Below are 12,156 nucleotides of genomic sequence, written 5' to 3' on the forward strand. Positions count from 1 at the left end.
TAATATTCCACTAACTTGGTTTTTACACAAGATATATATCTTGAAAAAAAGATATATCTCAATAATATTTCCTGCTAAATGGAGATGAACACAAGTGCCCAGTAGACATTGCAATATCTAATTTATCCAGGAAATAATTCAAGAAGTCATCACGGGGCACCTGGGTGGCTCAGTTGTTTAGAGTCTGCCTTCAGCTCAGGTCATGATCCCAGGGTCCTGGGATCAAGCCCCACATCGGGCTCCCTGCTCAGCAGGAAGCCTGCTTCTCCCTCTCCCACTCCCCCTGCTTGTGTTCCCTCTCTTGCTATCTCTCTCTCTGTCAAATAAATAAATAAAATCTTAAAAAAAAAAAAAAGTCATCTTACAACACCTTGAGTCTTCCCAACAAACTTTTGGAACCAAAGCAGGTTAATTCAGTCTATGGTGACATTTAGCCAAAAATAAGTTGGCAAGTATGCGTGTAAAGATATAGACACATGAACATAAATATCTATACGTTCATACAGACATTTATATGCGTGTGTACATATATGTGTATATATTTTAAAGGCGTATTAGTAGTAAATTTAGAATACCTCTGTTTACTTGTCATATTGATCCACTAACAGCATCCACTCACAATACAGTTATCTTTATGCAACAATAACACTCTGAGAAACAAACTGGGGGTTCTAGAGGGGAGGAGGATGGGGGATGGGTTAGCCAAGTGATGGGTATTAAAGAGGGCGGGCACGTACTGACTGCATGGAGCACTGGGTGTTATACACAAACAATGAATCATGGAACACTACATCAAAAACTAATGATGTAATGTATGCTGACTAACATAATAATAAAAAATAAAAAATAAAATGGTAGTATTGGAAAAAAATAACACTTGCTGCTTTTCTACTTATAAAACGTTACATCTCATCGTAGAAATTTTGGAAACTAGAAAGGGATAAAGAATCATATTGTCCCATGTCTCACTATTCTAAAAGAAGGCATTTTAATATTTTGGTGTATAGCTAGCCATATGTTTTCTTATGCATGTATGATGAATGATATATAGCATATATTTTATAATATATTTGAGCAGCTTAAAGAAAAAGAAACAGGGAAGAATCCTAATGTTTGATATTTGGACTTCTTCATTTACGATAGTATGCTTCTCAAATTCTTTTAAGATATCTTAAGCCTTCTTGTGTTTCGTTTTATGAATAGAGCTTCATATGTTAAATCAGTCTTCTATCATCAGAGGTATAGGCTATCTCTTCAACTTTTTATATTATCAGTATTATCAACATAATATTGTAAACATGATATTGATAAACAATATTCAAGCCTGTGTCAGGATAAATTCACAGGAGCACAATTAACTGGACAAAATATATAACTGTTTAAAGGCTTATGTTATCTATTGTTAAAATGCTCTCCCGAACAGTTATACCAGTTATTCTCACACCAGATATGTAAGAGCTATGTAATCCCTTACATTCACTCTAACATTGGGAATTATTATTTAAAAAGAAATCCTTGTCACCCTGAGGGATGAAAGATGGTGTCCTATTATAATTTTTAATTAGCATTTATTTGATTTCTAGTGGCCCTTTGATATTTCTTCTTTTAGGGAACACCCTGTTTATGCCCTTTGTCCATTTTTCCATTAGGGCAGGCTCCCCTATTTTATCCATGTTCTACACAGAAAATTAAAACATCACTCAAGTGCTAAACCCAGCCTAAATTCTATTATGATGCAAAGTAATTGTAGGTTGTTAATGCTATTTACAAATCGTATATCAATTTTATTTCACCGTTGAAATAAAAAGTTGCATTCACAATTAAGTCTATCTCCTCAGTAGAACTCAGTCAAGTAAGACAAACACTCCTAAATTTTAACTCTAAAACTGTTCACATTCTTATTGCTGCAAAATACTATTCTAGTATCATTATTAAAGTACCTAATATATTTCTGTGTTCGCTTCATTTATTACATGCCATAATGGGACTGCATATCTTTAGTGCTGGTTATGCGCAATTAGCACTTAGTTATTGTCTTGTCACTTCAGCCCCAAGACAAACTTCTTTAATGCAAGAAGTCAGCTAATCTTCATCAGTCAAGCAAAGCAGACAAATTTTGTTACTCTGAATACAGAAGGTTTTCAACATAGGAGATTTTCTTTGTACTTTGACATTTGCTGGGGAAATCCTCTTCAATAAAGCCATATGCCGCACAAGCCTATACTTTCAGTAGCCAAATCATTATTATAGTTCTGCACCTTTTCAAGTGAAACACAAAGCAAATAGGTAATTTACAGGCACGTTCCCTTAAGCAAACTTTATTGACGTCTGAGACTGTGGTATTATAAATGCTTATGAATTTTATTTAGCAGTCATTTCATCTTAACTTTTAAATCAAAAGATCATTAAGATCAAAAGCATTTCTGAATGTTTCAAAAATGCTAGTAAAAATAACTTTTCTTTCGGGATTGGTTGTTTCTTGTACATACCCTCTCCACTCTTTTTAGAGGGGTATGGCTGAAGATGTGAATCCTGAATTGAACATCTGAGGTTTGTTTGTTTGTTTTTTTCTCTATTAACAGAAGCAGAGGAATGTTATTTTGAGCATCTTAGATGATAACTCGAATCTCACTCAAAATTGAAGAATTCTGTGTAATCAGTTAATTTCTTAAAGGTGACTAAGCCCCTCCTCCTTAGACAATTCTAAACGAAACGATGGTTTTATAAGAAAAGGAAAGAACATGTTTGTAATGAAATTGCCTCAAATATGTAGAATTGTGTAACACTAAAGAATAAAAGCACTGTGCTAGGCTCTGGAAAGAGAGGTGAATACAAACTAGTTTCTCTCTTAGAGATGTTCAGAGCTATGGGAGAGACAGGACATCAGAGACTCACAGAAGAGTGTAATTGATGCTAAACAGAAGGAAGAGAGGTCTGTCCTTCTTGAAGTCTTAGAGAAGCATCACAGGGTGGATGGGCCAGGTTTGAAAACAGAACTCCCTAGGACTGGTCGGAATGTAGGAATTGTGTCTGGTGGGGGTTGGGGAAGACAGGAAGCCAGGGAGCCAAGGGTTTTCCAGACAGATGGAGCATCATGCAAGGCATGGACGTGTGAAAGCATTTAATGTGCGCAGGAAATGAAAAGTAGCTCAGAGTACTCAGAGATTAGAGAGGGAGTTTGGTTAGGGATATGGAGAAGGAGGGAATGGTGTGGGAATCAGGAGGAGGTGAAATTGTAAAGGTAGGAAGTCAGTGAATGAAAGTCAAAATGAACACAAATTTAAATTATCTATCTAAAATACCTTTGTTACTTAAAGCTATTCGGTGCCAGAATAAATCTGTCTTAACCAGTATTTACTGACCACCCACCTCAAGTGGTAGTATAATTTATGGTGGTATTTCAAAGGGTTCAAAAGAAATATAACTCATGGGCACTTTCCTCAGCACCACAGTCTAGATTGTGAAACTTGTTACCCATTCATGAGAAAATCTGAAATGCCAAACTAAATGATATGCCAATAAATAAGTGCTTTGGGAAAGATCAGAATGAGTTGGCATGGTCAGGGAATATTGATGGAAGGAATGGAAACTAAAGAATTTCCATTTCAGATGGAAAAAAGGGAGAAATAGTCCTGGTTAAGGAGTGGCTTAAGGAAAGGTGAAAAGATTATCATTAACAAATAATAATGACAGCAGAATTCTTATATAGTGCTGATAATATACCAGACACTGTTCTGTTTTACATGTGCTCATTTAATACTCAATAAAATGAGATACTATTACTATCCTCATTTTACAAGTGAAGTAACTGAAGTACAGAAAATTTAAGTAACTTGCCCCAGAAAACAATGATAGAAAATGGTAGACTCAAAATATGAACCCAGACAGTCTGGCTTTAGTCTCTAGACTCAGAGCTGATATGAGGGCCCTGGACTCTTTCAAGAGGGGTATTTTATTTTCTGACTGAGTGGATATAAATGAGAATATAGATATGGTGAAGTTAAAGCAAGGTGGACTTTGAATAATTTATAGCAGGATTCGGGATGTGGGTAGTGTAAGTTGGTGCAGAAAAGGAATGAATCAGGAATGAAGTATGTAATGACAACTGGACAGTCTTTGGGAGGAAAGAGTAAATTCGTTCACAGTGTATAGTGGTGGGACGATGGGTATATAATCAGTACCTCTTATTGAGAACAAAGTGCAGCATCAAAATCTCCATCTTTAGTAGCTGAGGATGCTACATAGAAAATAGAGACATTTGAAATATGGACTGGATTCCCCCCCACCCTTTTTAAAGTATTGTGGAGTTGGGAACTAATTATAATTGATAGCTGCTGACCTCAGGGAAATAAGGTGACTAAGTTAACATTTCCATTCTTAGAAAGGATGTGAAAAGGGGTTTACAAATGGAGGCTTTGCAGAGGCTGTTGGTAACGTGCTTAAAACTACTCTAAGCCCCATATTTTATAAGGGTGATTTATTAATTATATTTATTTTCTGTATTTCTCAAGACTCTAAGACTATATGAGTTCAATTAGAATCACTCCAAAATATTTGGAAATTAAATCTATTATTATTAACTCCAAAACACCAAGATTAAATGACTGAGTGATCTGATTGGGCATCTTTTTGTTCCTTAACATACTTTTTTTTTAATGAAGGCAAAATTAATTGAACTTGACTACCCCACAAGCAATTAGGATTAGATTACAAGGAAGATTATCAGCTTATTTTCAGGAATTTTAGCCTGACCTATTAATAGACTTACAGTATCCTCTGGCCATCACTGCTTCTATAATATTTTTTCTGCCAGTGCTAAATTTCATAAGGAGCTCATAACATTGGAAATTAGCCTTTCTCACAAGATCAGTTATAGATTATTTTGTTAAGCATCTAACATCTGCATTGCTGTTTCTCTAATTTCTTCATGTTTATATATAGAACATCTTAAAGGAGTGTACCCATCCAGGGGCACCTGGATGGCTCAGTCAGTTAAGCTTCCAACTCTTGGTTTCCGTTCAGGTCCTGATCTTAGGGTCATGAGATGGAGCCCTGCTTTGGGCTCCGTGCTCAGTGCCGAGTCAGCTTGGGTTTCTCTCTCCCTCTCCCTCTGCCCCTCCCCCTGCTTTCTCTCTTTCTCTCTCTCTCCTCTCTTTCAAATAAATTAATAAATATTTTAAAAAGGAGTGTACCAATCCTAATCGCAAAGCAGTTATAATCTACTTTAACCATAGCTTTCAAAACTGTTTTAAGTTTATATGCATAAGTGTGACATTTCTCACCCATGTTCTGTTTTGTCTTGACTTTTCAGTATAAATTGAACTGTACATAAAATGTACTTTGTCCAGTTGACAACATTAGCAACAAAATATTTTAGGTAGGACTGTTTTAAATGAGTCCCATTTATATTACCAACGTCTCATTGAATGGTAGGTAGACTTTTTTTAAAGTTATGCAAAGGAATATTAGCAATACAAAAAACCTGTATTAACTTCATAGCCTTATGCTTTTCTTCTTCCACGCAAAGCATGGGTCTTGAGCCCAAAGAGACCAGAGTCCCCTTCCTTTCTCTATCATACACATTCTAGTTAAGGAACATTGGCAGGTTTTTTTTGTTTTTTTTTTTTTTTAATTCTGGGAGGAAGCCTTAGGTTTTCATCTGAAAAAGGCCATAATAATATTTACTTTCTCAGTTGAACATAAGGAATAAAAGTAATCATGTATATGCATGCTTAGCATTAGCACATGGTAAGTGTTTTATAAAAGGTGGCTATTTTAATTATCTACACTCCAATTATTAAAGTAAGGCTTTACGTACTTCATTTCTACTCTTCACCATACACTTTAAAAAGTCACTTATACTGGGGCGCCTGGGTGACTCAGTTGGCTAAGTGTCTGCCTTCGGCTCACGTCATGATCCCAGGGTCCTGGGATGGAGCCCCACATTGGGCTTCCTGCTCAGTGGGGAGTCTGCTTCTCCCCTTCCCTCTGCTTGCTCTCCCTGCTTGTGCTCTCTTGCTCATGCTCTCTCTCTCAAACACATAAATAAAATCTTTAAAAATAAATAAGTAAACAAATAAATAAAAAGTCACTTATATTAAAGATAAGAAAAAATGAAGTTTCATCTTCAGTATCATAAGTGGAAGGTTCGGATTTGAACTCTATTTGTTGCAATATACCCCTCTGCCTCTCATGTATTTCCTACAATTCAGTGATGCAGCTGCTTTATCTTACCCACACAGAGCTGACTCAGAGAGAGTAGGAAATGAACCCTATAATTTGCACTGGGTAGCATCAGGGCTCAGGACTAGATCCCCAGGCTCTTGGTTCAAAGTTTTTCTCATGATAATTACCCTGAATTTATTAATCTACAAACAAAAATTATCTAAATTTCAAGGCTTCTGAAGGTAAGAATGACATAACTTCACATGACAAAAAAAATGGTTTTATTTGGGGTGCCTGGCTGGCTCAGTCAGTAGAGCCTGTGACTATTTCTGGGTCGTGAGTTCAAGCCCCAAGTAGAGCATATTTAAAAATAAAATTTTGTTTTTGATAGTGAATAGAATTTGGGGGCTTGTTAGAAAATTGAAGCAAAATTTTAGTCAATGTGGAGTTGAAAGAATATTTCCAATTCAGTTGGTTTTTAGGAAAAAAAAGAATTCAGTAATATTAGCTAGAACACGAGTTTTTGTTGAATTTATTTATTTTATGTGCTACTTTATCATTAGCAATAATTATTAGCTCAAATTAATTTCAACAGTAATATAAATTGAAAGTTTTGAACAGTAATCAGATATATCCTACATGTTATTTTATGTAATCTCATATAAAAGATAAGTATCTAATTTGGCTACTTAGGTCTGTCCAACAGAAGAAATATTTCCTTTTATTCAACATGTCTTAATGATCAGGATAATCTACAAGACCTCGTTTACTCACACACCACTTTTTAAGCACAATATTTAAAGTTTATAGTTTGCAACTAATAAAAAAAGATATACTCAAGGTTCAAACTTGAATGTTCATTCTATCCAATAGCCTTGACCGCAAACTCCAGGATTTCAAGATCAGCGCTTAGTCTGTACTTTCAATCAACATCATCAGCAGGCAGTAATCCTGGGGAAAAAAAGTAAATTCCACAAATAAACAGACCAATCTTCCTTTAAGAGGAAAGCTAATTCTTTTCAATCTACTTTTTTTTATTACACTATTTTCCCCTCTATCTACTTAGCTAGAATAAGGATAAATTTCCAAAGCTACCCAGTTGGAAAATAAATAGGTTCACTGTTTGTCTAGCATTCCAATCTTTGCAAATGTAAATCAGTCCAACTGCTCCTCATTTAAACCTTCAACTTCACAAAACATTAAAGGGTTGCTTTCACTACACAATTTAATCTATCCACTAAGATTTCTGCTTGAACATCATTCGAAATTGACTATCTGATAAAGAGAGACCACTATCAAAGGTCAGTGAGGTCAACTTGTATAATTACAAGTAGTTTTACTGGGTCAACTCTACTAGACACTGCTGTTTGAAGGTTAAATTGTTACAATTAAAAATATATACAGATCTCCCCAGAGTTACTTTATTGTTAAATGTACTGGAAACAGCACAAGCATTTATTTCTGACCTTAATTGTGTCCAAAGTGTCACCGCTGGGAAATTATACAAAAAGAGCACTTATTAAAAACATTACAATCTTGCACATTAAACGGTGCTTTATAGAATAAAATACATAATTAGTTACTGGAAACTAGTTTATTTATCACATCAAAATTAAGAAGTTCATTCAGGTTACTCCCTTTGGTTTAATTGGGAGTGTGCTAAGAAATGACATTTAATATTTTATAGTTGGTGAACTTGCCACAAACAAAGGAATATGGCCCAGCTTCAGAGTCTGATGCTAAAACAACTTTTCCTTCATAACAATCACTTCCAGATTACTAGAATTTAATCACATTTTAATAACAGAGTAAAAGGAAGCTTTAAATGGGAAGCTTTAAAATGGGCCACTTTCTAATTGTTGGATACATATTAATGCGTTTTACTTTTTTTTAATAAAGTGAATAAATGGCCAATGGTGAAATCTTCCATAATCACTGCAGTGAAATACTATTATCATTCTTTCTTTTATTTTAATGACTGTAAATATAGATCAGTTATTTTTTTCTTTCCAAAGTGGTGATAAAAATCACCTCTGCTGCCCAAGGTGTTTTCCTCGATTTTCCTAGGCTTTTTATATATAAATGTAGGATTTCAAATTTTGTGTGCAGTGTTTCATTAAATGACCTACATGGTTTAATTTTGACAATAAAGGCAACTATCTAAACCAAGCTCTCAAATTCAGGGAATTACTGTGTGACATTATTACAAGGAAAAGAAATCTTCAAATCTATAGATCGGAGTGAAGTGATCTTAACACATTTTATTTTTTAAAATATTTTCAGATTTTGCGTTGGAGACAAATTTTTCCTAAAGAATAACATGATCCTTTGCCAGACGGACTACGAAGAAGGTTTAATGAAAGAAGGTTATGCACCCCAGGTTCGCTGATCTATCAACATCACCCCATTAAGAATACAAAGCACTACATTCTTTTATCTTTTTTGCTCCACATGTATATAAGAATTGACACAGGAACCTACTGAATAGCGTAGATATAGGAAAGCAGGATGGTTATATGGAATAAAAGGCGGACTGCATCTGTATGTAGTGAAATTGCCCCAGTTCAGAGTTGAATGTTTATTATTAAAGAAAAAAGTAATGTACATATTGCTGGATTTTTTTGCTTGCTATTCGTTTTTGTGTCACTTGGCATGAGATGTTTATTTTCGACTATTGTATATAATGTATTGTAATATTTGAAGCACAAATGTAATACAGTTTTATTGTGTTACCATTTGTGTTCTGTTTGCTTTGTATTGTTGCATTTAGTACAATCAGTGTTTAAACTTACTGTATATTTATGCTTTCTGTATCTACCAGCTATTTTAAATGAGCTGTAACTTTCTAGTAAAGAATTGAAGAGCAAATCTCCCTAATGATACACATATAGATAAAGCAAGTCTATCAACATTAAAATACTAAAAAAAAAGAAGAAGAAGAAGAAGAAATGAAGACACACACAAAGCATTTTAGCAACATCCACTATTATCGCCACTATGATTTAGAGTCTATCAGTGTTCTCATTATAACCCCCGATTTTCAGGGGGTTAAAGATCAGCTTTAAAAATGCATAAAAATTTCATCTTAAAGCACTTTCATTTTATACCAACGTGAAAAGTGCCATTTTTAGAATAACTTTAAAGCTTAGCAATTATCCTTTTAATACCCTTTTTGTGTGTGTGTGTGCTCTTTACCTACACAATGGCTTTGTTTTGTTTTGTTTTGTTTTTCAGCCACTTACCCCTTATGTAAACTAGTGCCTTTGGGTATCATGTAAATTTTTCCAAAGGGTTACTTTAGACAAGTGTTACCACAATTATGAGATAATTTTAAAATGATAAATTTCTTGTACAAATTTTGCCCAGATTTCTCCCTAAGAGCTAAGGGTTTAATAACTTGATGGCTTGACAAATTTCTGGCACTGAAAGGATTTGAGTGCAAATCTACTGAAACCATGATAATGCGTACTGAAACTATGATGATATTTGAGTGGTGAGCTTACTTTTTTGATCAGAGCAACATAGTGCTCACAGAATCTTCTAGAAGAGAAACAAAGGGATTGTCAAAGAGCTGAGAACTGGTGATTATATATTTTTCTGTATTTACCTGACACTTATTTTAATGTTCAAAAAGTGAAGACTAAAAGTTTGACATGTCTTACTCTTACTGCTTTCTTTAAGTAGTTACCCGCTCAGAATATATATATCACGCTTAAGCCTGAAATCTGTCATTCCATGTTTTAAAGGTGAAAAATTATTCCTTTACCAACATGATAGATGATAAAGAAGAAAGCTTTCTAGAAACAAATTATGGAGACCGATTATTTCAATTAAAATTAAGGAAATAAAAATAAGACTATGATCCCTTCTTCTGGGTTGCTCACACTTTGCTTCTTCGCTTCTGCTCCCTGTAATAGAACTACTTTTCAACAAATCTAATCCGACACAGGCACAATGAAGCATATTTTTGCTAGAGCAGATTTAGTGCTGTGGGTTTTCTTTTCTTTTTTGAACACTTGTATAGGAAACAATTATTTCCCGGTGTTATTTGCATACATATTTTGTCCTGCCAATAGATGCATTGCAGATGAAAATTAAATGTGATACCTTAATTCTTGGTTTGGGGCCAAAATATTAAACTGAAAATAATGCTGGTGTGGATTTTTGTTTTAAAACAACGCTTTATTATGAACATGCATGTGAATCTGGATATTGCCTTTCATTTTTCAGAAATAGTTCTGTGAAAAGTGAATGATATGTATTTTTACAAATACTTCATGGTTAAGAGTGTTCAAGTCACATGTCCCCCAGATTTGAGATATACTGAAAAAAAAAGAATTTCAAAAATAGCTATTTGGGGCCCACAAAGTAACCATTATTTTAGCCTCCAAGCCTTACATTTTTTTCATGATAATACTTGCATAGCCAAAACCAAAACCCAAACCCAACAAAAGGTGGTGGGGGGCGGGGGATCCATGAAAAGTGGTTTTTCTCAACCAGCCCTGTGAGCCCCCATTAAGAGGTGTCTGAAATTCATGTGGGTGTCAAATTGTAATTGCCAGTATCTTTTTCAAATGATCATTTTTAGATTTAAATGGTTTTGCCTATGTTTATCAATATGTCAAAATACTTGTAAATTGGGAACAAACTTCTCTTAGCTCCTGGAAGCTGTTCAATTATCCTTGCACCCAAAGACCAAACAAGTTTTTATTGCCTTTTCTTTTCCCAAATCCTTCGGGAATTAATTCTTATGCTTTTTTACTACAAGCAAAATTACTCACCTGGATTAAAGATTAAGGCCTTAATCTCTTTAAATTATCTCTAATCTCCATGAAATTGTGAAACCAGACAGAAATGGGTCATTTTATAGCTAATTTACCATAAGTAGTAGCATTTTTGACCGGAAGTACTAACCTAATTGTCTTGACTACGCAAAGTCCCTGAATTGTCGTCACCTCTCCTCTTTGTGTTGTGTAGCCCTGACGTCACTTAGCCTGTTGCCCGATGCCTCCAGGAGGACCCCTCCAAAAGAGCTTTGATTTCTCAAGCAGTTTGAAAGCTCCCTTCCTAACATGCATCTCAGAGAGGCTGCCTATGATGAAGGACCAGGCACCTCCACTCCACCAGAGTGCTGGCTGAGTTTAAAAGCTGCCCTGTGTTTGTAATTTCACTTTCATCTTGCTTAATAAATATCTGCTGGATTCTTTCATTCATTTTTTTATATCTGGATTTATGTGTTTAATAAAAGGGGTATTATACTCTTTGATTGCACTTAATTGGCAAAATCTAAGATAATATCTAGAAAGCGTACATTGTGTCCGCTTGAAAAAAAAGAATAAAGTGTGTAAGGACACTTACTTTCAAAAGGTAAATCATAACAAGCCTAGACAAAGTACCTCAAATGCTTTCTCCAAAAGTTATATTTAAGATCTCAGAGCAAGGTAGTTTATTGTTATTTACTTTTGTGGGGAAAATAAAACTGTCAAAAATGAAGGTAGCAAATTGCTGGGTGTAATTTTGTAGATTTACACAAATTTCCAGAGATCTTCCTGAAAGGAACTGTGTTGCTGTCGTCAGACTCAATTTCAAATTTCCTATTTTCCGTATAATGAATTAAAACAAAACAAAACACCTTAACTAAACCCTACATTTTCAGGGAAGAGATGTTGTGCCTACGATGAAACAGGGTGCTGAAAATTATATCTGTGGTAAAACATACTGTGCACAAGTGGTTTCCTTTTAACTATCACTTAAAGCAAGCTCATCTCACCAAAGACACTTAAACAATTTCATAGAAATGATATAGGCCAAACATGTTTAGCGTTCACTTCAGCAAGTTGCAAAAACAATCTGCATGTTCATTGTAATAGGCCATTAGCGCAGAATACAATTTTAGCAAAAGCCTTTTGATTACTACTGTTTCTTAAATACACCATTATAGATATTTCTTAAATGTGATTTTAATGCAAGTTAAGGCCAATAGAGAGCAAA

The 12,156-nt window shown here is 34.7% G+C and overlaps 1 protein-coding gene across 9 annotated transcripts in view; it reads left to right on the forward strand.

The window, feature by feature from the left end:
* Positions 1-11,678, forward strand: part of LMO3 (LIM domain only 3) — a 58,991-nt gene extending 47,313 nt beyond the window's left edge. For 8 of the 9 annotated variants that reach the window (XM_073877924.1, XM_025879869.2, XM_073877921.1 and 5 more), the window contains one exon: positions 8,449-11,678. In XM_073877924.1, the coding sequence (XP_073734025.1) occupies positions 8,449-8,554 (106 nt within the window). In that variant the 3' untranslated portion in view covers positions 8,555-11,678. The remainder of the gene's footprint in view (positions 1-8,448) is intronic. The other variant, XM_025879870.2, reaches the window with a different exon arrangement.
* The last annotated feature ends 478 nt before the right edge of the window (positions 11,679-12,156 follow it).

The sequence above is a fragment of the Callorhinus ursinus genome, unplaced genomic scaffold (genome assembly GCF_003265705.2).
Source record: "Callorhinus ursinus isolate GAN/ISIS: 27379988/994484 unplaced genomic scaffold, GSC_fseal_2.0 scaffold27, whole genome shotgun sequence".
NCBI classification, from domain to species: Eukaryota; Metazoa; Chordata; class Mammalia; order Carnivora; family Otariidae; genus Callorhinus; species Callorhinus ursinus.